The 27,421-nt window shown below is 36.1% G+C and overlaps 2 protein-coding genes across 13 annotated transcripts in view; one reads left to right on the top strand and one right to left on the bottom strand.

Annotated features, from left to right (window-relative positions):
- Window positions 1-20,992, bottom strand: part of Khc-73 (Kinesin heavy chain 73) — a 213,525-nt gene extending 192,533 nt beyond the window's left edge. For all 12 annotated transcript variants that reach the window (XM_069505128.1, XM_069505136.1, XM_069505152.1 and 9 more), the window contains exons 1-2: window positions 20,782-20,992; window positions 15,588-15,675 (exon numbers count right to left, since the gene is read on the bottom strand). In XM_069505128.1, coding sequence (XP_069361229.1) covers window positions 15,588-15,675; window positions 20,782-20,836 — 143 coding nt within the window. In that variant the 5' untranslated portion in view covers window positions 20,837-20,992. The remainder of the gene's footprint in view (window positions 1-15,587; window positions 15,676-20,781) is intronic.
- Window positions 20,993-22,002: 1,010 nt separating this feature from the next.
- On the top strand, window positions 22,003-27,268 carry LOC117992598 (proteasome inhibitor PI31 subunit-like). The gene is made up of 6 exons (XM_034980329.2): window positions 22,003-22,294; window positions 23,593-23,742; window positions 24,366-24,549; window positions 25,354-25,447; window positions 26,097-26,240; window positions 27,079-27,268. Exons 1-6 carry the CDS (start codon window positions 22,151-22,153, stop codon window positions 27,206-27,208), a joined length of 846 nt encoding a protein of 281 aa, XP_034836220.1. The 5' UTR covers window positions 22,003-22,150; the 3' UTR covers window positions 27,209-27,268.
- Window positions 27,269-27,421: the final 153 nt, after the last annotated feature.

Below are 27,421 nucleotides of genomic sequence, written 5' to 3'. Positions count from 1 at the left end.
AGGTCTTCGCACATTACCAGACTCGACATCAATCCAACACCGTTCCAACTCCTACTTCCGGTTCAGCATCAACGAGACTAGGCAATTAACACAAGGGTCACCAGTGGACAACATGGCGTCAATGAGTGGACATTGGGCAACGCGTCGTCAACTAATAGGATATCAGGTATCAGCTCGGCGTTAATATATCAGACCTGCCAGTGCCGGCCGTCGTAAGCACGTTGACGTCGCGTCGCGGGCCCGGCTGGTGCGTGGGCAACGTGGCTTCAACAAATGGCAAACGGGTCGGTGACGGCCATAGGTGTATGAGGCGTGAGCTACGCCGTCTAAGCACATTTTCACAAAATATTTTTTTTTCTCGAAATGTCCTTTTTGTTATTTCTCATTTACTTATTTATTACTTTCTATATCGATATCTCAGAATATTTTTCTAAAAGGTTCTTTTCTCATAAAGTCCTTTTTTCAAAATGTCCTCTACACGTCGTACACTTCTTTCAAATAAATGTTGAAAATTCTAGCGTCAGGAACACGATGTAAAGCTTACATTTCTATGCTTTACTGTGAGTCGAGTCGGAGTGGAGTCGGTGTCAAGTCTGTGTTATATGCGAAGACCTTTATCTGACTCTTAATAATATTTACATCTTTGTAAACCAAAAACAACCTTCGTGTTAAGGTACTTATGTGTTTCAATGATCTAAACCAACCAGTACAATTGTACGGATCAAAGATTTGCCTCTTCGAGTGAAAAGGAAAAGATAGAAGCGTTTTCAATAAACCCAGAAATATTAGTTCATTTACCGACGTCGCAGTCGGAGATGAAATCATTCCTTTGATATCCGCTACCAGCCACAAAAGAACCCTATTCAAATAATTTTGTTGAAAAATGGTGGTTTATCTTTGGTGTAAATAGCTACTTTGAGCTACTATTATATTTATGAGTAGGATCTTTATAAATAGGATAGTTTATAGTTTATCATGATCATCATAATCAACTGATAGACGTCCACGGCTGGGCATAGATCTCTTATAGGGACTTCCACATGCACGGTCTTGCACCGCTTGTATCCAGCGGAAAATAGGATACTTCGGTAGGAAACTGATATTTCGTGGATACCACATTAGAAGAAATAGTAGTATTGGTAGGATACTAGTAACCTTTGGCGATTTAGCACTTGACTACGATTTGACGGCAAATGAAGTAAGTAGTCTTTTCTGAAAAATATGTAACAATCCATACTACTAAATATTATAATTATACAAAAGTGTGCGTATGTCTGTCTGTCAATTGCCTTTTCATGGACCATCCGTTGAACTCTTTGATTTTCCGGGATAAAAAGTAGCCTATATGTCCTTCCCCGGGATGTAAGCTAACTCTGTACCTTTCATCAAAATCTATTTAACGTGAAAAAGACAGACAGATATATATATACACTTTCGCAATATAACATTAATATGGATAGGAAAATACCTATCAATAACTCATTGTGGCACTCTTATCGAATTGTGTGAAATAAATACGTGTTCAAGCAGTTTATCAAAAAATCGATATAATATAGATAAAGAGTAAAATCTATGCATCACTGCAAATGTCCGCTTGTTTTACAATATCAGCGTAACAAAGCCATAAACTACACATTATATTTTCTTGTTAAATGGAAACGTAGGTACGAATCACATTAAGTATTTTTCTTTTTTATTACACGTATTCAACACTCAAGGGAAATTTATTAAGGTGCGTAAGTAACGCGTTATAACCTTAATAAATTTTGCCTAAGCACATAATTTAATATTAACATAAAATAATAATACATTATTCTTTTTTTATTCAGATACACGTTCGCTCTTGACTGCAATGAATCTCAGCTGGTGGTAAGAGATGATGCAGCCCAAGATGGAAGCGGGCTAGCCTGGGGTCCCTTACCGAAACGCTAAATCGCTTGGGCGGCACGGCTTTACAGTTTATTGTTATTGTTAAATATTTTGCAGGTCATTTTCTTAAACACATTGTGCTTTTGCATTTGGACATTTCCGAATTTAGAAATGTCCAAATTCGGTCAAAAAAGGACAAACTGACTGAAAAAAACCAATAAACACACTTTCGCATTTGAAGAAGTGAGAAGGGTTTTTGGCCATAGTCTACCATGCTGGCTATGTGCGGATTGGTAGACTTCACACACCTTTGAGAACGTTATGAAGAACTCTCAGGCATGCAGGTTTCCTCACGATGTTTTCTTCACCGTTAAAGCAAATGATACTTAATTAATTAAAACGCACTCCCAGAAGTTAGAGGTGCGTGCCCGGGATCGAACCCCCGACCTCCGATTAGAAGGCGGACGTCCTAACCACTAGACTATCACAGCTTATACAGACTTATTACGGCTACAAAATTGGCCTGTCAGAGCGATACCAAGTCAGTATAGCTCTGACAGGTCCGACCTAAAATATGCACACGATTGCCGTACTGGACCAACGGCGACTCGGTAAATCCAAGGTGAATCCGACCCGAGAACAGTGCATAAACAATAAACCTGAAGTTCTGAACAGTTGTCTATTCTGTACTTTATAAAGCTTACTGTGCGAGGCAAGAGATGATAAAGACCTCAGGGCTCAGACTCAATATTGTTACAGTATTTGACCTGACAGAGCTATACGGACCTAAAATATGTACACAACTGCAGTACCTACTGGATCAGCGTCGACTCCTCGCTTTTCCAGTCAGAAACAGACCCAAGTTATTTCCAACCTAAGAACAGTGCATAAACTATAAACCTGAACGGTTCAGAACGGTGGTGTATGTCTGTACTTTCTAAAGCTTCCTGTGCGCCACAAGGGATGATAACAAAAGCCTAGAACCGACAAAGACGCTACCGAAATCCAGGCCAAGTAACTCGACCCACTTCAGCTCTATCTATATGGCAACGTATAACAAAACAATTTCTAAACGCAGCGCGGAATTCACCTTTATTTTCTTTAAAAAACCTTCAACGATGCTAGGAATTCTAGAGCAAAAATCTCGAGAATACGTTCAGGAATTTCTGTAACTTACGTTTAGAATTATATTTTTTTTTTATTGTATAGATTCTTTAAAATCGTTTAATCGAAAGCTTGGGAGACTCCTTTGGTATCTTCTCTATCAACTTTTTAAACAAAGCTACATCGGCAATAAATATTTCAAAATCACCGTCCCTGGACTAAATTCCGAGGCCGCCCATGAAATACTATCAGGCATCAACTCATCGAATCGACACAAAGAATAAAGAACATAATATATTTCCAGACAGACATTTGTGTAAACAGAGACAACGAGTAACATTCAATTGATCGCTGATACAACTTCGAATGACAACACAAATGTGCTAAATCGACATCCGAGCCAAGGCCAGTTCAAATTAACTTGAATTTGAACTTCCCGACTGCAGTGATCGTCGAATTCTATTCAAAACAGAAGGGTGCACGAAGAAGAAAATATGGTATTTCAAAACCATTGTCTTAAGATTAGTAAGTAGTATCTGTCGTTGATTAGTCATACTGTTAATTCAAGTGTTTCGCATTTGAATAAACAGGAAACCTTTATTACAAACGACTACTTGAATTAAAACTCTTGAAAAGATCGTTTTCATAAGTAAAAGTAACGAAATACTAACAGTAACAAAATACACGTAAGCAATATTTTGAGTTCGTGAGCACGCAAAACCAAAACAATAATCAAACAAAAACGTGTCATATTAAATTAGCCGTGCCTTAACGCAAATGTGACTAATGATTTATACTCAGAAGTTTTATCAAAAGATCGGTCAAGTGCGAGTCGGATTCGCAAACAAACATTCCGTACAAGAAATAACACTTTTTAATTATTTTTTCACTACTGATGCCCGCGACTTCGTCTGCGTGGAATTAGGTATTTAAAAATCGCGTGGAAACTCTTTGATTTTCCGGGATAAAAAGTCCATGTCACTCTCCAGATCTTTATCTATACCCATGCAAAAAATCACGTCAATCCGTTGCACCGTTGCGACGTGATTGAAGGACAAACCGACAAACCAATAAACGAACAAACAAACACACTTTTGCATAATTTATAATAAAGGCACAGATTTTCATGGCTGGGGTTTGGAAATTTTAATTATTAAAAATTACACATTTTGTGAAAATTTCTTTATCATCGTACAAGAAATAATGTAACACTTTTTAACTTATATGTGCCCTTCAACTCTCTACCTATGGCGGTTTACGAGATACAGCCCGCAGACAGACAGTCGGACGGACGGATGGAAAGCAGTCTTAGTAACTAGGGTCCCTTTGGCGCCCTTCGAGTACGGAACCCTAAAAGGCTAGAACATCCATATTAATAAACGACTATAGCCACCAACCAACAGTCGTCAATGAAGTAGTTAGATCGATAGTGAATAAAAAATATTTACGACATTAACCACTCGTTCATATTTGGGTCAATCAATAAGACCAAAGACAATGCGTCACGTTCGATTGTAAGTAATTGCCTTTGAGAAGGTTCCATTGTCTATATTTAGTCTCAAGTTTTTATAATTAAGTACGTATTACCTTCGTCAATAATTACTAAGCGGGACAGTACCGTTCGTGACGATTCCATAAAAGTCAGAAGTCGATCGCTCGAAGAAATAGTAAGTAAATTCTTTTTAAGTTTAACAAGTTACCTTACCTCGACGACCTCCGATTGTGAGGCGGACGTCCTAACCACTGACCTATCACAGCTTTTTAGGGTTCCGTACCTCGGAATCGAATGGAAACGAAAAAAAACGGATCACTTTGTTGTCTGTCTGGCTGTATGTCGGTCTGTCAAGAAACTTACAGGGTACTTCCCGTTGACGTAGAATCATGAAGTTTGGCAGGTAGGTAGGTCTTATAGCAGACATAAGGGGGAAAATCTGAAAACCGTGAATTTAGGGTTACATCACACAAATAAAATTAAATTGTGGCCATGAACTAATAATTAGTACATATTTTCAATTTTCGAAGTAAGATAACTATATCAAGTCCATCCATCCATCCATCCATCAGCCTGTTTGCGTCCACTGCTGGACATAGGCCTTTCCAAGAGCGCGCCACCAAACACGGTCCTCCGCCTTCCTCATCCAACCGCTCCCCACCACCTTCTTCAGGTCATCGGTCCAGCGGGCGGGGGGTCGTCCTACACTGCGCTTACCGGTACGCGGTCTCCACTCCAGAACACGTCTGCCCCATCGGCCATCGGTTCTGCGACAGACATGGCCTGCCCATTGCCACTTCAGCGCGCTAATCCTTTGAGCTATGTCGGTCGCTTTTGTTCTTCTGCGAATTTCCTCGTTCCGGATTTTATCCCTGAGAGTGATACCCAACATAGCTCGCTCCATAGCACGCTGAGCGACTTTTAGTTTGTGGACGAGGCCAACTGTCAGTGTCCACGTTTCCGCTCCATACGTCATCACAGGTAGGACACACTCGTTGAAGACCTTAGTCTTAAGGCTTTGCGGTATCGACGATTCGAAGACCTGTCGTAGCTTTGAAAATGCTGCCCAGCCCAGCTGAATTCTTCTGTCAGCTTCCTTGTCGAAGTTGTTTCTACCGAGTTGGGTATCATAATTTGAAAGGCCTTAGCTTGTGCATTTTAAAACAGATTTTTATTTATTTTTCATATTTCATTTAACTATATAAGTGCACTTACACAAATATACAACATATACAACCTCCACCTTCCACCATACTTAATGAAACTTTTTAGCCAAGTTGGTACATATCAGCAGACTGCAGCAAACATAAAACCGCAAACCGCAGTGTAATTTAAACAAAATACTCGTATAAAAATCTGAGTAAGAATTTTTGAGTGAATTTCGCAAAGAAAATGTTTCCGTTAGCGTGTTACCCACGTCAAAGGAAATAAATTATTACGATACCGTAACACACTGCGAAGGGAAATTTTCAGGACGCAACCCCTTACCGCCTCCACGATACAGTTTAACAAACTGTGGATTTTACAGCATTTTTGTAAATAAATAAACACTTGGATGCTGAAGTTGGGATTGTCAGTGTCTAATCTTTAAAAAACTAGTCAAGTGCGAGTCGGACTTGGTGCGAAGGGTTCCACATCGTCGTACAAGAAATCTCAAACCAATAGCAATCAAAAATTGCAAGCTTGAGGGGCAGACGGATAGACTGGATGAAACTATTACGGTTCCTTCTTTTTTAAAACACTATAAGAAACGATGTAGAATGATAGTTATTTGTAGACCTCATCATGAGCAATCAATGAAGAACAACATAGTGAAGAAAGAAAGAAGCGAGAAAAGAATGTATAATCCGCCAACATAAAGTCCTGAACTTTTAATAATTATCACAATTATTAATAGGGCTTTTACTTATGCATTACATTTTTATTGCATGAATTTTATTTGCTGTTTTCCAAGAGAATTCCAAGTGTATGTCGGATTAATTATTGCCACATAATGTTAAGTTGTAGGAAGAAAATAATATAAATTAATATCAATTAAGTAGTACTTACTTGAGTAAAAAGTTCCTTCTTCAAATAGGAGACAAAAGAGATTTGAATTAAAAGTAAAATTCTTTATTTCGACATCGACATTGTTAGCGCAAATCACAGTTGGATAATAAAATTAATGAATGCTCTAATACAAAAGGCGATAGACGTATTCTCTCGACAATTTATTGTTTTTGTGAAGTGAGTAAACATCTCGAGCGATAAGGCATTATTGTTTAAAAATAAGTTTTTGTCTTAAATTAAGATTAACTGGAGAAAGTTCAAAAATTGAGTCATTATTAGATCGATACTTGAACTGAATCAACAGTCTTTATGCACCATGACACAATTAGATGATTTCCAAATCATAAGGTAAGCTTGTTGCCTAAACTGATTTCATTCAGAAATATAAGTAACTATGTAGCTTATGCTCGCGACTTCGTCCGCTTAGAATACACAATTAAATTTTCCAAAATCCTTTCTTAGCGGACGTCTACGTCATAATAGCTCTATCTACATGCCAAATTTCAGCGATTCGTACAGAAGTTTGAGCTGTACCTTGATAGATCAGTCAGTCAGCTTTTCCTTTTATATAGGTACATAATATATATATAGATCTAACGTCATTTTTTTCTTTATAGATAGTTACAGTGACTATAAATCAGGGCACATAATTTATTCATTCGTCGATCGATGCACTTATAAGATAAATGGTTAGAGTTGCTATTTATTTCTTGAAATTGCTACTAAACTCTTTAGATTTTGCTTAAGAATTAATTCTAAACCATTGACATTTTATTTGTAAACAGAGGCACGTCAAAATGATAGACAAAATACTACAGACGTAACAGATAATATATAGCAGCTAATCCAAAGGTCTTACATGGTGAAATTGATTTTATTATATTTTAGAAGTAAAGTAATTGTAGATTTAAATAGAGTATAATGTGGAATTTTGAAGTGTATAAATTTAAAACTAAAGTTTAATCTCTATTGTCGACTCTATTGAATTTGAGTTTTATATGGTATCATTATACTTATGGAAAGGGTAGCCAAAGGGCTATAAATGGCTCTGCTTTGACGGTAGACATCATTAATTTTCCTATTTTTAAGAAGAAGCTGTGACATACCTACAGGTACGAATATTGTTGATTTTATATTTCTATTGTTATACTATGTATGTTGTTTATGTGTTGGTTAATGTGTATTTGTTATACATCTGGTATTCCTTTGTAATAGTTTATGCTAATACCCCATGTGGGTTGGATATGTTATGGTAATACCTACCATAGTTGTATCTATTTTTCAATAATTGTGAATAGACACCGCCGAGTTTTTTCTTGCCAGTTCTTTCTCTCGGTAGATATGCTTTTTCGAACTGGCGGTAGATTTTTCTTAAAGGAAATAGTAAATTATTTAATGATAAAGCAATAAGTAATGGTAAAGATAAACTTTGATTTGGAGGGAGTTTTTCCCTGAATAAAACAGTTTATTTCCTTATACAATCTTTTATTTTGTCTCCTACCTACAACCACGCCCTAGCTTATTGATAACGAACTAAGGTTTAGGCTCTCAGTAGGTTATTTCCTGACTCTATTGTCTCTATACTTCTGAGGCTAATCTAGCATCAGAAGTGGGATACGATATGGCTGAATTGTGCCTTTTCTAATGCAGTTTGTACAAGTTTCAGAAATACCGGCGAATTCGGATGGCTTTGTGAAAAGCCATCAAAGATGTTCCAACAGGCGTTGTGATGACTGACGTCCACGAGAGGTACCACAATGGACATTGGATACCCTAAATCTGGAAATCTTAATATGAAAATATGGTATGAAAAAAAAAGTGAAAGTGAATTAAAACTTTTTTGCAAGACAATTTTTCAGGCAGGTAGGCCTTAGAAAGTTTTATTGCGTAATCATGGACCTATTAATACTCTGTGTAATGTAGTAACACAGTTTCATAGTACCTGTCGTCATTTTATTTGTTTTAAAACTAATTGTATTATAGAAATAAAGATGTGGGTACTAAATAAATAAAATTTTTGCGGGTAATTTTGTGTTCAGTATAGATGTTCTGTTTCAATGACTCAGATTAATGTTTGAAGGTGTTTAATCGCATGATGTCCCAGCTAGTAACACAAATCGATATTACGTAAATTAATGTTAAAAATTTGCAGGTAGTTAGTTGGTATGAAATTTTTATTAAATGATCATACGATAAAATGTGGTTAAATGTCAGACTGACCGAGCGGTGAAAAACTAAAGCAAGTTTGTCAGTAAATATTTACTGATGATTAATTTGTGTTCTATTTTAATTTACGTCTGACGTCTAGCCGTATATTCGTAATTTATATGATAGTGATGTTGACATTGAATCATTGAATATTGTTTTACGAGTGATGAGTCATCTTACTTTTTTTTTAGTTATGTTCTTGAGGCATTTCCTATGTAAGTACTTCGAGAACGAAGTACTTTTCAGGTTGGCCGAATAGATGTATATAATTTATTTATGTGTTACATAATGACAGAGAGAAAAGAAGGAAAAAAAGAACCAAAAAAAAAAAAGAAAAAAAAAAAAAATTTTTTTGTTGTAATTTTGTTTCAAATTAAGAACAATACAGAAATACATATTGCATCATTCGTTAAATATTGATGATTCATTGATCAGAAACGCGATTAGCGTGGCCATTTTTGTAAATTTGCTATTGACTTTGCATCGGAGTTCTCACTCGCGAAACGTAGAGATGAAAGATTTGTAATACCTACCTACAATAATTAAGAAATTTTGTTGGAGTTTATTTTTGTAGTTTTTATATAAGGATAGGTTAGGCTGCTGATGTCTTATCCTGTTGCTATGCCGCTAAGTCTAGTAGCTACTGATTGTTTGATGTCATTGTTTTTTTATATATACCCACCGTTACGTAATGTGATGTAATGGAGCTGCCAATCCACACTTGGCCAGCGTGGTGGACTATGGTTAAACCTGAAACTTAAATTTAGAATATTGGAATTTAGAGATTATTGACTACCCACTTGTGTTTAATATTTTTTAATGCCGTATTTTGTTGTTTTGTTTGAATAATACTTTTGATTTTTTGACGTTTTTGATGTTTGAAGTGTTTAACTATTTTTGATATTGATTACTTCTTTGACGATCTTTTTAATGTAAATTATTTTTGTGGTATTTTTTGACATTTTAGTTTTTGATACCTACCTTTATGTTTTTATTTACGATCTTTTTGGATTTTTATATTTTATTGTGGAAAAATGTTTTGGTATTTATTTAAAAAGGAAGGTTGTTGGCACATCATTGGATGTGGGAAGCAACAAATGTTTTTGTATAGTCCAAGGACTGATTGCAGATAGACAAAAAGAGATTGAATAGAAAATATTTTTGAAAGTAAATACCTAACGATAATTAGATAAGTTTACTCTTTGATTATTTTTACTTCTTCTAACATAGTAGTTAGTTTTGTTTTGATATATCTTACATATAATTACTTTTTATATACCTACCCTTTGTTTTTGACTTTGGTACTTTAGGAGTAAGAGTCGATGGTATTTTATTATTTTTGCAAAATTATTAACTTGAAATTGAAAAAAAGTTCTTATGATTTAACTTATTTTGAAATATTAATATTTTTGTAACTTTTTCATTTTGATGGTTCTTTTTTATGAAACATATTATTTTAAATTCTGATAATTTACAATTTGTTCAGTTGCAATTTTTCTTTGTTTAATATTCATCTCTATATTTTATTGGAATTTATTTAAAACTTTGACCAAATGTTCGATCAATGGAAAAATTGTATAGTGATATATGGATCAAAACCAATGGTGTTAAGGGACAATTTTATGATGGTTTACGATGTTGCCTTAAAACCAATGGTGTTGAAGGATATTTTGTAGATGATACTTTAAAACGTTGGAACCAACGGTGCTGAAAAGTATTTTTATAATATCGCTTTAATACCAGTGGTGTTAAAAATATTTTTTGATATTGGTTTAAAACCAATGGGGTTAAAGGATATCTTGTTTGGAAACATTTATGTGCTGTGGCGAGAAAAATATTTCTTGTATTTTTGAGAGTAAACTGTGTGGTAATTTTGTATGTCACACACATGTTTAAAATGTTTTTTTAAATTTTGTTGGAAGCCACAGACATGTTGTTTGAAAAAAAAAAAAAAAAAAAAAAAAAAATGTTTTGATGTTGTTAAAAATTTACTTTACGAATTGTTTGTTTTTATTTTGTTGCTTCGAGAACGAAGCAATTGTCAGTTTGGCCGTATAAGATAAATGGTTAGAGTTGCTATTTATTTCTTGAAATTGCTACTAAACTCTTTAGATTTTGCTTAAGAATTAATTCTAAACCATTGACATTTTATTTGTAAACAGAGGCACGTCAAAATGATAGACAAAATACTACAGACGTAACAGATAATATATAGCAGCTAATCCAAAGGTCTTACATGGTGAAATTGATTTTATTATATTTTAGAAGTAAAGTAATTGTAGATTTAAATAGAGTATAATGTGGAATTTTGAAGTGTATAAATTTAAAACTAAAGTTTAATCTCTATTGTCGACTCTATTGAATTTGAGTTTTATATGGTATCATTATACTTATGGAAAGGGTAGCCAAAGGGCTATAAATGGCTCTGCTTTGACGGTAGACATCATTAATTTTCCTATTTTTAAGAAGAAGCTGTGACATACCTACAGGTACGAATATTGTTGATTTTATATTTCTATTGTTATACTATGTATGTTGTTTTATGTGTTGGTTAATGTGTATTTGTTATACATCTGGTATTCCTTTGTAATAGTTTATGCTAATACCCCATGTGGGTTGGATATGTTATGGTAATACCTACCATAGTTGTATCTATTTTTCAATAATTGTGAATAGACACCGCCGAGTTTTTTCTTGCCAGTTCTTTCTCTCGGTAGATATGCTTTTTCGAACTGGCGGTAGATTTTTCTTAAAGGAAATAGTAAATTATTTAATGATAAAGCAATAAGTAATGGTAAAGATAAACTTTGATTTGGAGGGAGTTTTTCCCTGAATAAAACAGTTTATTTCCTTATACAATCTTTTATTTTGTCTCCTACCTACAACCACGCCCTAGCTTATTGATAACGAACTAAGGTTTAGGCTCTCAGTAGGTTATTTCCTGACTCTATTGTCTCTATACTTCTGAGGCTAATCTAGCACACTCAAGTGTATTACGACACGTGTGAGTCATGCATTACGTAGTTATGTCGCGATTATTGTTCGGACTTCTTTACTTTTTATGCTCTTGGCAGAGTAGTGATCGTCATTTTAGTGTTGTAGCACACTTATAACTCCTAAATAAAATTATAAATTTAACTCCTCACGCGCCGTTTTAACTTTTTGTGTCAAATTTCATGTCAAAAGTACGATTTTAGGCCTTATTTTAAAAGTAAACCGTACTTTTGACAAGACAGTTGGCCCATAGGGTTAAAATGGCGCGTGAGGAGTCATTTTGTAAAGAGTACCTATACTATTTCTTTCCTCTCCCCCTTGTCCATCGGGTGTGATTGTGGTCAAGAGTGTGATAATGATGATCCACAGACAAAACTGATCTCAGGGAGCGCCACAAGAGGTCCGGCCAATATCAATGTCAAAATCAACATTGTTCCCTTGCCTGCTTGCTAAGAACTGTTGCTATCGATGCAATATACAATTGTTTCGTGAGTTATTTAAAGATGTATGATATCTGCAAGCTCGTACCATGAAAATAATGACGTTTGACAGCTCAGTATATCCGGTTCCACAGATGATATACTACCTCTATTCGCTTATGCACCACCTGTAGGGATAAACTGGCAGTGTGGATCCCATTAAAAGAAACTTCCTGTAAACCTACTAAGTAGGTAATGAATAAACAAATTCTAAATTTTCGGGTATAACTGCACCTCGTTACTACAGCTACAGTCGCACGCGCCGCGCCGCTTGCGCAAGCGCGTCAGTGCGGCGAGGTAACGGGGTAATTAGAGCATTGCGAATATCTGCATCATTTCGAATTAAAACACTTTATTTCGTGTAACTAATCTCTTTACTTACTTACTTTTCTGCTTTAAATTATTGGCAAATAAATCTTATTCCATACTTGTTACATATAAAAACCGAAAGTGTATATTCGTTTGGAGCCATAGACTAATATATTAGGAGCATATTTGCGTCTTAACTTGTCTTATGACATACCCAAAAACAGACCCAAAAATCTATCTGAATGAGAACATGATTTTATTCTAGAAAAACAAAGGGTTACCGCTGGATTTTTAATAAACCTCCACCTCCCTATGCCTATTTTCATCTAGGTACCTACTCTATTAATTACCGCAAAGAAATCACTTTTATTCGACTCTCGAGCTTTTCAAAAGGGATTTTTGCATAGATTTTGTGTAGTTTTAAAAACGGTTATAAAATATTATAAAATACTTATTTAAATATAAGTAAACCGTTTTTTTTAAATGTAACCTACAAGTAAAGATTAAACATAATTGGAAACTGCCTACCCGGAATGTTGATGAAACACAGTTAAGAGTATGATAATTACAGTAGGTAGGTACTGTTAAAATTACTAAAAATGTAGGTCAACGTTTTAATTAATTTGAGGTATAACTACTACCCACGCTGCGCTGCGGTGCGAGAATCAAATAATAAAAAATATAGGTAGTTACTGGTATCAAGTAGATTAAATTTAAATAAGCTTAATAGCTCGTAGTACAGGGCTTAAGTTATCCAAAGTTAAAAGAGGCGGCTTTAAATAGAGAAGCTTTTGCCTTGATGACCTCCAAACTTCGTTTCGAAGAAGGCACGCGATGATGATGATGATGATAAGTACAGGAATAAAGTTAAAATCTTATAATATCATCGTTGTTATCAAACGATAGACGTCCACAGCTGGACTAGGTCTCTTGTAGGAACTTCCACGAGCTGTAGTCTTGCGCCACCTGGCCCCAGCGACTATGTTATGTGACTCGTTTAATATCGTCGTGGGATCAGCTAACGCTGCGCAATCTGGTGCTAGATCGCCATTTCAGCACCTTGGGAGCCCAAAATCTATCGATTCTTCAAACTATGTGCCCCTACGAACTATGCATCGCATCGCAACTCTTTTTAACCGACTTCAAAAAAAGGAGGAGGTTCTCAATTCGTCGGAATCTTTTTTTTTTTTTATTTTTTTTTTTTTTTATGTATGTTCCCCGATTACTCAAAAACGCCTGGACCGATTTTGAAAATTCTTTTTTTGTTTGAAAGGGTATACTTCAAAGTTGGTCCCATTTCAATTTGGTGAAGATCTGATGAACACCTTCGAAGATAGATACTGGAACTCCTCAACGGATAAGAGTAAATTGCTCGCGATCAGTGTAATAGCTTAGTAAACAGTAGATTTTTAACCAGTCATAGCATAATTCCATGGGGCCACTAAAAATTGTGAAATAAAAATTTTTTACAAAAAAAATAAAAACCGACTTCGTTACATAAACACTAAAAATTGAAAAATAATTTAATTTATTACCGAATATATTATGTATACAAGAGTTAATATAGTTCCATAATAATATTTTTTGGGGTCGGTGCCAATGAGGTGCCATTGTGGAGTCCCATAAAAATATGAAGTCTAGACGATTCGCGCAGCTAAAGCTAATTGGCACCGGCACCAAAAAGTATTATTATGGAACTATAATAACTCTTGTATACATAATATATTCGGTAATAAATTAAATTATTTTTCAATTTTTAGTGTTTATGTAACGAAGTCGGTTTTTATTGAAACCCGTGCTTACGAGTTTAATTAGGTATCTACCCTTTAAGGCCCGTGTCCACCAGAGCAGATAGGCGGAAATGAGTTTAGCAGACCAATCACATTATTGCTAGCTATACGCGAAAAAATTATGACGTCGTTCAACAATAATCTTATTGGTCTGCTAAACACATTTCCGCCCATCTCCGCTCTCGTGGGTTCCGGGCCTAACACAATCTAATGGAGTGAACAAGATTGATAGTCCATTTTCTTTCTAAATGCCTTATAACCGACAACGAAACTTTTCCTCTTTGCATTCAAGTACTTAATTAAATTCCAGCTTGACGGTTAATAGCCTTGTCGTGATGGAAGACCTCTTCCTATTATTTATTGCATATTTAAACTAGGGCAAGGATCCGCCGAGGTCGCCCTAATCGATCACTGGATCAGAAATCGCTGATAACTTCCTTTAACGCGAACTTGTTCTGTACTTTATTTGCTAAAAGACTAGGTTACTTAACATACCTAATGTACTTATTAATTAAGAAACATAAGACAACGCAATTTTAAATTAAATAATAATATTATTAAACAACACGAACCCGAGGCGGCGCTAGTGCATAGTAGGAAAAATAATATCATAAAATTGGGTTTTCGTCGCTTGGTATATTTTAATAATATACTATATATTTAAATATTTATGAACTCAGAATTCTTTCCTCTTTCATTTGACATCCCACTTGGTCTCCAATTTTTTTATGTAACATTCGTCAAGTTAATTTTTACAGAACAACGAATCAATTGATACCTCACGCATCAAAATCGGCGTAGTAGTTTAGGAGCTACGGTGGAAACACAGAATCTGATACAAAATGTGGATACAAACATACATAGACTGCTAAAATCATAACACTTCGTTTTCCTGTAGTCGGGTAATTAATTTTTCAAAATTCGTTGACCATCGTATCTCTGTCATCAGTACCCTTATTATAAAAGCGAAAGTGTGTTTGTTTGTTGGTTTATTGGTTTGTCCTTCAATCACGTCGTAACAGTGCAACGGATTGACGTGATTTTTTGCATGGGTGGGTATAGATAAAGATACTTTTTATCCCGGAAAACAAAGAGGACCACGGGATTTTTAAAAAATTCCACGCGGACGAAGTCTCGGGCATCAGCCAGTAATAAGTAAATGTATGAAACCGATATGCTTCTGGCGCGTAACGATACGTAAAATATATATATATATGTTTTTCCGTCTTATGGATAACGTAATATCAATAAAGCAACGCAAAAACCTATAAGATCTACAGGATATGGTCATACCTTTCTTTGTCGTGTCCAGACTGCGGGTACTGTAGGACGGTCTGCTGCCCCTCCATTTCCACCACACATTGTGTCCCTAACTCGAGCTCTGAAACAAAAAAGGAGGGTTAAATTAGGGTTGTTTTAGTGCAATAACCATTTTAAATTATTAATTAATTAGATTTAATTAATTACCTGTCACCGTCAGGCAACGCTCTACAAATGACAGTGTTAAATATGTACCAAAATTATTATAGGCATAGCACATTTAACTGAGAAGGCTCCTGCGGTATTGGAGCGCTGCAGGAGTGTGACAGTTATCACAAGTTGACGATACTTTGAGCTTCGCGTCACATCTTCACACCCCTCCCATACCGCTCGATCCACTACCGCAGGAACCTGCCTGTAAGTAGGTACATTTCGTAAGTCAAGTTAGCGGAAGGTGTCAAGGCATGCCCGTTAGCAGAATGTTTTCCAGAAGGATTGTTAGCTTTCCTTTGAACCTGACTCAAGTTTCTATCCCTTTTGAGCTCGATAAAAATATCATCTAAGCGCAAACGGACTCCCTCCTTCTAGCTATTGCGATAATGGTATTCCTCATTAAGCTATACGCACGAATGCACATCACGCATACAACAAACTACAAAGCTACAACATAACTTAACTGAATAACGTATGGAGTATGGAATAGGTAATTCAAGAGTAGTTAGTAAATAAACACGAGATGCATTGTGCTCGCTTCCATTGAGAAGGTATAAGAACTTATCCAAGCGCTAAAACGTGTTCACAGTAAACTTACATTAAACACGTAGACCGTACTATAGTTAAGTAGGTATGTAGAGACCAGTATTTCGCTGAACTAAATTACACGTGAGGAGTAAATGTAAAAACGGCTCGATATAAAACCTGTTTGCGTCTTATGCCGCGATAGGTAGGTAGGCACACGTGTCATATGTTATTTATGTGTTAAGCTGTAGCACGATCTCTGTAAACTTGCTTGACATCATCGAAATTATGTAATGTGTTAAATCACAACTAGGTACCTACTTATTGCATTGTTAGAAAATTTTCCAGTATCTTTAGGTACGTATTCAGTACCTGACTATCTTTCCTTTTTTGCTCATTCCTCATTTATTCATTCATCCATACTAATATTATAAATGTGAAAGTGTGTCTGTCTGTCTGCTAGCTTTTCAGGCCCATCAGTAGAACCGATTTTGACGAGTTAGCTTACATCCCGGGGAAGGACATACTTTACCGGAAAATCAAAGAGTTCTCACGGGATTTTCAAAAACCTAAATCCACGCGGACGAAGTCGCAGGCATCCTCTAGTTATTAACAATGATACATATGCTTAAGTACGATTACTTAAGCATATTATGTAGACTTCTCATTAGAATTGTTGAAATAGGATCGTGAGGCATAAAGCGTGCAAACATTTCTCAATTGTCGGAGAGAAATTCCGTAAACCCCCATCCGTCATTCATCAGTCATCCCTTTTGGGAGATGTTGTCTTAATTTTGTGCTTGGTAATAAAGCAAGCACGAAATTAAGACACGACTTGGGTGTTGGGAGTTCTACCCTCGTATTTTACCATAGCTGAGTCAAACTTGTCAGTTCCCTAATTAATTTTACTAAGACCTTAAGTCCAGACAAAGACCTTAGATAATTCCAGATATAACATTAGTTAAGGCAAAATATAGAATCTAGAAATAGGGTATCACTTTTTCTCTCTCTGTGCGTCGTATCTCCCATTACTGAGGGTAGTGACCCCTTCCCATTCATCACATAATTGTAGTAGTATTCTTGAGATATACAACTGAACTATAAATTCGAGATTTCTATTTTTTTCTTTCTACGATATCAGCGGCGGCTTGATTACGGTAAAATGATAGCTACAGTGTCACAATCGCAATCAGCTCTGATTGGTTGACGCTCGCTCATTATTGGCTACAATGCATTGTTGCACCAAGGATAAGTTCAGCTAATCACAACAATTGCGATTATAATGAATTGATTGATGCAGGTTTTCCGGAATCGACCTACAAAAATACGATTATGAGCAGATATTGTGTTAAATTTGATTTCTTGAATAATTGTTAAATGAAAGAAATAAACACTAGGCAAGTTCCTACCGTTATCAATCAAAGTAGTGAAGGAATGTGTTGATAATGAAAAGATTACAAACATTACTGTGTTGCTTATTCAGTGAAGTACTTTGCGCGCAGTGCTGAGTCAAGGCGTTAGGCGAGGCCGGCGCGATTGGCGCTTCTTTCAAATCCGGTTTCACTGTAGACTGTAGAGTGTCGACTACAATAATATTGTGTCGGCAGGCAAATGGTTTTCGACTCTCCCTGCTTGCTTTCATAGTTTAGGCAAGTTTAGTTTAAAATAAATAAAGTCCCCCATACGATAGGTAATCAGCTGTACATTATAGTACAGAACACCCTATACGTAACGGTTCGTCGGAACTCCGGGAACGTGCACCAGGTTCCTCGGATCAGCGGTGGCAGTAAATGCGCCATTTGCCTTTGTTGAACGACAAGCGTCCTTACCCCATGACTTTTTACAGTGCATTGGGTCAATGGTGGGGTGTTTCAGAGCAGTTAAAACCCCAAAGTCCTGCCTTACTGTGTAGAAACGGACTCTCCATCCCATCCCATCACCAGTCACTCTGAATTTGTTTTTGTTCAGGCTAATCTCAGAAACTACTGTACGGATTTTCTTACGGTTTTCACCAATAGAAAGAAGCTTTATCTAAGAAGGTTATACCTATGTATTATAATTAGGTAAATTTTTTTTTTAATAAGGGCATATTTAATATGGGTAGTCATATTATAAATGCGAAAGTGTGTTTGTTTGTTGGTGTATTGGTTTGTTCTTCAATCACGCCACAATTGAGAAACGGATGAACGAATTTTTTTGCATAAATATAGTTAAAGACCTGGGGAGTGACATAAGCTACTTTTTATCGCGGAAAATCAAATAGTTCGCACGGGGTTATTAAACTGCATCTACATTCATGCGGACGTAGGCGAAGACAGCAGCTAGTAATACAAAAATTAATTTGCAGTTCCCCACGCCTAATTTGTTTTTGTTCGAACTAACCTCAGAGACAACTGTATGGATTTTCATACGGTTTTCAGCAATAGAAAGAAGTATTATCTAAGAAAGTGACACCTACCTGGGCTATCTATGAAACCAATAGGTTCTCAGGCAAGATACAAGTAGATTTTGAACAACATTCGAAGTAGAATGGTCTAAGCTAAGCAATGGTAAAACACCCTTCCAACAGTCAAAATAGATAGATGTCTGCCAAATCCAAACCCGTTCTCATTCTGAAAGGAGACCTGTGCTCAATAGTGGGCCAGCAATGGGCAATTAAAAGTCAAAGTACTCTCTAAAGATTTCAGCCACAGAATAGCAACTTGAGCAGCAACAATTGATTGGAAATAGCAATTTTACTCTAATGAGTATTATTTACTTAAATTTTAAAAACTAATCAAGTGCGAGTCAGACTCACACTCAAAGGGTACCGTACCATCGTACAAGATATATCATGAAAACCAGTTTCCAGATTTTTCCTTAACTTGTGCTACAAGACTGCCTGCCTGCCAAATTTTATGATTCTAGGTCAATGAGTAGTACCCTATAGGTTTTGATTCCCTTTTCTTGCCAGACACAACAGACAGGCAAACAATGAAGTGATCCTATAGGGGTTCCTTTTGAGGTGCATGGAACCCTAAAACCATCTTGTACAAGAGTCAACACAATTTTTTTTTACTTAACTTATAAACAAAATACAGGCCAATGACAACCTTTGTTTCAGAATTTATAAACAGTAGCTTTATTTCAATCAATGGCACTGATGATTCATTTTAAAGCATAATAATATCATGGCTCAGTTAGAACATTCATTCAATTTTGTAACTGCATAACTACAATAGTATATATGTATTTAATTTGTAATGTTGTAGTGCCTTATTTAGATTAAACTGCTCTGTGGTAGAGTCATTACTCATTACCAACTGATAGATATGATGTTTTAAAAGATTGCAGTGGTAGATGCATCCGACAATTCAAAAGTACTTGTGAAAGTTTAGTTGAATAAAAATCTTTTCATTTTTTCATTGTTTGAAGTGGTCATTTTTTTATTTACAGTGCCTTCTTGTGGAAGTAAAAAGAGGAGAGGAAGACTAATGAAAACGTGGATGGATTGTGTTAAAGAGGATATGCATGTAAAAATAATGGATAGTGTGTTAACCGATGACAGAAGTGAGTGAAAAAGAAGACATATTGTGCCCAACACACATAGCATGGTTTAGATAAGTTAGAAAGTAGAGATAAGGTCAGAAAGTCTTTTACATCCATTTAAAAGACAGTACCTTTTAAATGGATATAAAATAACTTATGTGCCTGATGAACTAAGTATTTTTTCTCTCTTATACAACAATAATCTACTTACACAAAGAACTGAAGTCACATGCCTACAAGTCTTATGGCTAACAAAAAGGTAACTATTTTATAACCACTTGCCTAATTAAACAGTTAGCTATTCACATTTGGTACACCTGCTTGATGCTTACACCTTGTGACTATGGACATAAAAAGTTGACTGATATGTTTAGTTTTGTGAATGTTAATGCTTACTAAGTACTGGTCAAGTGGTCACCTACTAATTTTTACATAGTTGACTGCAGCTGTTCTTTATATATTATATTTTTTAAGTAAGTTCCACAAAATTCTTCAACTGTGTGGTGTCCTTTGAGGTGAGGTATGGTTATATTTTTAAGCCTATTTCATTGCATTTCAATCGAATTATCAATTAAATTACTTTGTTCGCAGTTCGTAAGTAAGTTCGTTTCATCACTAAATAAAGACAAGTTTTTTTTATCTCTAAATATTAGAATTTATTACTTAAGTACACGGCACAATAGCCAAAATAAGCTCGTGTATTTTTTAGTAGTTTAATTAGGTACTCATCTTTGGAAGAATTAAAATTGTCCCAGACACCCTGAAGTGTTTTTTTAACGTTAAAATCTCTAATCTAATTGAAGTCGTAAATCTATCACTTTTGCTATTATCCCCGTGTTTTTCTATGGAAAGACTACGTATGCTTGGTTTTATCTGCAACGCGTTCGCTAAGCAGATAAAACCAAGCATACGTAGTCACCTGCGACTGCGAATTTCTTTATTTATTACAAAACCAGCTTACCTCGCCTGTTAAAAGGACGAACCCGCACTGCTACTTTAATCTTATCCGAGGCCATTTTCACACTCAAATTACACAAATATATTTAAAACACAACACTTTCCACAACAATGTTTAGTAAATTATTGCACATATTCACCCATATTCTAAAACAACAAAATTCATTATTTCACGTTACATTCACGACGTTCCCAAAATGACACTGCCCGCCATGTTGTTTTTACGCCACTGTAGGGATTCACACCTATGTTCAAATTACCGGTTTTACATTGAAAATCGGCAAAGCAAATAAGGATGACGATGAATGTAATTTTCAGAACATAAACGTTATTTATAAAATATCTATAACGTTATTAAAAACCGGTAAAGATAATTTTATCTGTGCGTATTTCGTGTCTGTTGAATATTGTGACTCTGCGACAGGGTGACCAGACTTAGCAGGAATATGCGATTTTAGCAGGATCTGTCCTTCTTCCTGACCTTATCCCACGCTATGTGGGGTCGTCACAACATATTATATTCTTCTTTCACTCACTTTTGGAATTTAGCAGAGAGCTTAATTTAGGGCTTAGTGGATTTTGTTGCAGGTTTTTAGCAGTAACTACCTAACTATTTAACAATAATTAGCAGGAATTTAGCATGATTTGGCATTTGCTGAGTTGCACTGAGGAAGCTTCAAGGACAGCTTCAATAAAATTTTCATAGATGTCTCTTGAATATTTCGCATAGGTCACCACGAAAGAGGAAAAATAATACCTATATCTTTATGAGATATGCTTTAATGTTTAGGTCGTGTCAATCAATGACATAGATGATTAGAGTAAGAGCTAGCGTGCACTGCAATTTTCCTTACGTTTCTTCCCCACAAAATCTATGAACTATAATAGAAGTAATTAACTAATTAATTTCGAATCCAATATAAATTTAAAAATTTAAAGCATATATGATATAGGTAGATATATGTATTATTTTTCGTCTTTAATGGTGGTAATATATTCAGCGCCATCTATGAAAATTTTCTCGAACGTTGCTTGGAAACCTTCTCCTTGGTTAGTTATGCAGGTTTGAATTAGGTTTGAGCATTTTTAGTCCAAGCTAGCAGTATCATCAATTTAAATCTTCTTTTTCTTCTCTTGTTTGGTGGCTTTGTGGAATTTAAATCTTGTCACACTGCTTTGCGTAAGTTTGACTTTGACATTTGTTTCATTTGATATTTGCGATATTTGCCATTGCCATGATTTGACATATTTTTTGTTTGTAGATTTTGTAAAAAAATAATTGCAAACTACGAAACGGCGTAAATATAATAGGTACATAATTGTTTCTTTCTTAAGAATCGAAATAATTCAGGTGTATTTGTGACATTATAATAATGTCTTCAGATCCTTTATTTGGATGGGATCTAACTTTCAAGACCGTTGAAAAAGATATTAAACAAAAACCTGATGTTATTGTTGCGTTTATTCATTGGAATTTAATAAAAAGAGGTTTTCGCAGTATCGGGATTGGTGATGAGGTAAGGTCGGCTTTTTCTATTTAGCTATCATTTAAAACAGTCACCCTTGTGTATTCAAAAGCGTGTGCCCCGGACGCGACGGCATATTTGTATAATATTATTTTTAGTCCGTGGTGGACATTATACCTACCTTTACCTATAGGTACCTACAACCTAAAAATTGTGCAATTTAAATTTTACAACGACATCAAGTTACCTGGACAGAAAATTAGATGGTCATGCTGGCCAAGTGTTAGAGGCTAGAGCTGTCCGAGGGGGTTTAAAAGGGAGATTATTCCTAGCGATGCAATTTGGAAATCTTTAATTGCTCTTCGAATGAATGAAAATAATTAGTAAAGCCTGGTGGAAGGTTTTGGCTGTGACTAGTGGCCACCCTACTGGCACAAACACCCCATCAACCAATTTAGCATTCTGAGACAAACACCAATCTGGGGTTTGAGTTAATGTAACTACCGTGACATCACTCACTCCCATGAGTTTTTTTTTTAATAGAGATAACGAGCAGACGGGTCACCTGATGTTAAGTATTAGACATTGAAAGACATTGAACTATTATTAGACATTGAAATATGTATGGTGCTAAATAACTAAGTATAGTAATTGTTAGTTAGTGATTTTTTTATGTTTCCGTGTATTTTATTAGTTATGTTTAGTTATCATTAGTTTATGATTCCGTGGCGTCACCCGGTTCAGGGTACCAGCTGAAAATCAGCGCTGTATGTTCTTGTGCAACAAGGCATACAGCATAATGCTGAGCTGGGACCCTTTTTTCGGGTTGTGCCACACAATATGACAATTTGTTCCGGCGCTTCTTTTGCTTGTTCTCAGGTGGAAGAAGCGCCGGAATAACCAGCTCTTAGCTTTAAGTTGTAATGTGTGGCACAATTGCATAAATAAACGTCTTTTCTTTCTTTCTTTCTTTCTTTCTTTCTTTCAAGTAATTACCGCCACCCATGAACATTTGCAGCACCAGAGGAACCGCTGATGCATTGCCAGCCTTTTAGGAATTTGTTGGTCTGCCCTTTGAATAACCCCATGTTGTAATCTAAAGGGAACACCGCCAAAGGGAGTTGATTCCACAGTTTGCATATGGAAAAAAGGATCTGGCACAACGGGTGGTTGAAGTGCACCAGAAACAGAAAGTGGTGAGGGTGGAATTGATTGCGGTGGCGTGTGTTGCGGTTGTAGAAAAAGGGAGGTGGAATGAGATCAAAGAACTCTTTGGAACACTCTCCATTATAGATTGCAGTCAAAGGCTTATTTATACACAACATGAACTTTGTATTCAAATTTTTCAGAGCACACTTACAGGTGATGAGTCTAGAAGTGAACTGCTGCCAACTGGTTGGAATAACAATGATAATTACACTCTGCGCTATTTGTTTGAGGAGAAGCTGTTTATTTTGCATGGACTAATCACCAACGGAAATCTTATTGTGAATTTAATGGTAAATCTCTTCTTCTTCTTCCTTACCTTTATCCCATGCTACGCGAGTCCGTACAACATGTATTGTCTTCTTCTTCCACTCACTTTTGTCATTCGTCAACGTATTATCCACCCCTTTTTCACACAATCCATCCACCTTTTTTTTGGTCCTCTCTTTTTTCCTTCCACGTGCTGCTTCCACTATAATCCTGTGAGAACTCAGATTTTTAGGATAAACCTATACTAGTCTCTGGCATGCAAGCTATCTCAGTACCAAACATCAAAGTTGGTTAAAAGATGAGTGTTGAAAAGGTAACAATACTTTTGGATTTATAAAATTATAATAGTAGGAATTGTCAAGAGGTCTGTGCACAACATGCATAGTCTAAATTATACCTTACTAGATGATAACCACGACCACATGTATATCGGTTTCTTAATCCCATGGGAAATCTTTGATGTACTGGGATAAAAAGTAGCCTATGTGTTAAGTCAGGGTATAAGCTATCTCCATTTCAAATTTTAGCCAAATCTGTCCAGTGTTACTTGAAAGAGTAACAAACACACACACACACAAACTTTCGTCTTTATAATATTAGTGTAGTATTAGTGTGTAGATAACATTTGTAAATGTCTGCTTTACAGAGATCAGTAGACTTGGCAGTGTCAAACACAGCAGTCACAATAGAGGAGACGGTGAATCAAACCAGTGGCTCAATAGACAAGCTGCTGCCAAACTACAAGGAGTTCATGCATAATATCAAGAGAGATCTCATTGACACAATCATAGATAAACCCACAAGCTCGGCTCAGACGCAAACGGCAGCCAGTAAGAAACCTTGTTTTACTCTTTCTAAATAACCAATAGCTCATTAAGAGGTCTTCAGGGATTCTTTTTAGGTTTTCTTACCCGAAGAGATGGGACCCTATTACTAAGCCTCCACAGTATGTATGTCTGTCAGAGGGCTGTATCTCATGAACTGTAATAGGTAGATAGCAGAAATTTACAGAGTGTATTTCTATTGCCGATTTAACAAAAAATAATAATAAATTTAAAATGGTTGCCATATAAATGAAAAAAAATTAAAAAGTACATAATCTTGTACAGTACGCGGCCGAAAGTAATGTACACTGACCTTTAGAAGGTGATAGCAGATTTGTAGAGCGTTGTCCCTGTCGTTGAGACCGACAAAACGTCATACAGGTATGAGTGACAGAGACAACGCTCTACAAAGCCGAAATGTCATTCCAAAGGCCGATGTACATTACTTTCAGCCGCGTACTGTACATGGTATGTTCGTGTGCAAGTTCGACTCGCACTTGACCGATGTTTATTTATTAAAGCCAAATCATTACCACCACTACATCATTGTGTTGCAAATTCACCAATTGACAATCAGAAAGTGTATACAGTAATACCCAATCTGAATAATGTCACAGACATGTTATGTTAAAAGTGCTCGGAGTGCCGATAGATATGAAAACGAAACAGTTTTAATGAGTTTAATTATTAACAAATTATGAAATTTTAATTTTACAATAATTATTTTGAAAATACAAAAAAACCACTGTTATTTCATAGTTTAAGCTTTCACTTCTATTACCCCACTGACTACCAATATTTTTTTTGTAGGTACTTCAACCACATCTAGAAATTCAAATGATGATCCCCTCAGAGTGATGCCAACACCTATGCCTGGAGTTGTTCCTGACAATCATAATTTATGGTGAGAGAGAGAGAGAAATTTGGTGCTGAGATATCTTGCATCTCAGGGAAGGGCTACCACGGATAGGCTTCTTTTTAGGATTCCGTACCTCAAAAGGAAAAACGGAACCCTTATAGGATCACTTTTTTGTCTGTCTGTCGGTCTGTCAAGAAACCTACAGGGTACTTCCCATTGACCTAGAATCATGAAATTTGGCAGGTAGGTTGGTCTTATAGTTGACATTAGGGGAAAAAAATCTGAAAACCGTGAATTTGTGGTCACATCACACAAACAAATGAAATTGTGGTCATAAACTAATTATTATTATTTTCTATGAAAGGGCTTCACCTGTACATTCTACAACAGATTTTTATTTATTTTTATACGTCATAGTTTTTGAATTATCGTGCAAAATGTCGAAAAGTACAACTGTAATACGGAACCTCGTTGGGCGAGCCTGACTCATACTTGGCCGGTTTTTGTCCTAGGAAATCAAAAGTTCCCACAGGCTTTTTAAAAACCTAAATCCACGCGGGTGAAGCCGCGGGCATCAGCTAGTTTACTAATAAAATATTTATTTTTGATGTAAGCAGCATCCTAATTATAATTAAAAAAATAGTTTTATTAAAATTTAAGTAAGTATTTGAGTTCTAATGTAACTTTTTTTTAGGGATTTGCCACCGAATCTACGTAATGTCGGCAGATCTGATCTGGACCCGTTTGCACCCCCTGGCGGTGGAATGATCTTTAACCCTTTCACTCCTCGCAGGGATATTGAGAACCCAGGCTTAGGCATCCCTGGGGGACTTCCTAGGTACGCCTCTAATTCAAATACTTATTATATTTCACTCTAAGTATAGTATAGCCTCGATAGCTCAACGGTTGAAGGAGCGGACTGAAAACCGAAAGGTCGCCGGTTAAAATCCCACCCGTTGCACTATTGTCGTACCTACACCTAGCACGAGCTTTATGCTTAATCGGAGGGGAAAGGGGAAAATTAGTCAGAAATTAACTGGGCTAATAATCAGAGCTATAGCTAATAATCACAGTTATTAACAATAGTTAATAATATCTCTTGAGTCTTATCACGACGTAATAAAGTGCATATCAGCTCTCACAGCACTGCAGCTTGAATTTAAACATACATCTCTCTACTCTCCTAAAAGTGGGATTTTTTAGGGTTCCGTACCTCAAAAGAAACCCTTATAGGATTACTTCATTGTCAGTCGGTCCGTCTGTCAGTCAAGAAACCAAGAGGGTAGCTCCTGTTGACCTAGAATCATGAAATTTGCAAATTATTTGTCTTATAGAAAATGTAAAGGGAAAAATCTGAAAACCGTGAATTTGTGGTTACATCACGAAAAAAATTAAAATTTGTGTTCATGAGCAAATAATTAGTATTTTCAACTTTCAAAGTAAGATTACTATACCAAGACGTATCATATGAAAGAACTTGATTTGTACATTCTGAAACAGATTTTTATTTATTTTTATGCATAATAGTTTTTGATTTTATCATACAAAATGTCGCAAAATACGACTGTACTACGGAACCATCAGTGCGCGAGTCTGACTCGCACTTGGCCGGTTTTTTTTTTAATAGGACGTCAGATTTATAAGGTGGTGCTAATTTCAAAATTGACAATTTTCAGAGGTGCAGTGCCCCCTGGAGCTCGGTTCGACCCATTCGGGCCGCCGGGCGTCGGGCCTCTGCCCGGCCGCCGTCCCCCGCCGCCCGACGCCGACCATTTCCCGCCCCCCGGCGATGACATGTTTATGTAATAAGGATCTATACAAGAAAAGCTATGTACTGTCTATATCAATAAATTAATATCATTTGAACCTTGTCTTTTTCTTTTTACTTTAAAATAAAGAATCCACATTGATCTGAGTTTTTTATTTTTTATAATTAATAATAAAATACTCTGGTCTGAGGTTTAGGACCTATGGAGTGTAATCTCTACAGTGCGACAAGGCTATCTTGGCGCGTGGCGA

This window comes from Maniola hyperantus, chromosome 2, assembly GCF_902806685.2.
Source record: "Maniola hyperantus chromosome 2, iAphHyp1.2, whole genome shotgun sequence".
Lineage (NCBI taxonomy): Eukaryota > Metazoa > Arthropoda > Insecta > Lepidoptera > Nymphalidae > Maniola > Maniola hyperantus.
This window is presented reverse-complemented; position numbering and strand designations above follow the sequence as displayed.

Bases quoted from the DNA above. Each gene is read 5' to 3' on its own strand.
- LOC117992598 (XM_034980329.2), top strand. From the start codon at position 22,151: ATGTCTTCAGATCCTTTATTTGGATGGGATCTAACTTTCAAGACCGTT. The intron at 24,550-25,353 runs GTAAGAAACCTT...TTTTTTTTGTAG, and splicing joins TCAGACGCAAACGGCAGCCA to GTACTTCAACCACATCTAGA. The intron at 25,448-26,096 runs GTGAGAGAGAGA...ACTTTTTTTTAG, and splicing joins CCTGACAATCATAATTTATG to GGATTTGCCACCGAATCTAC.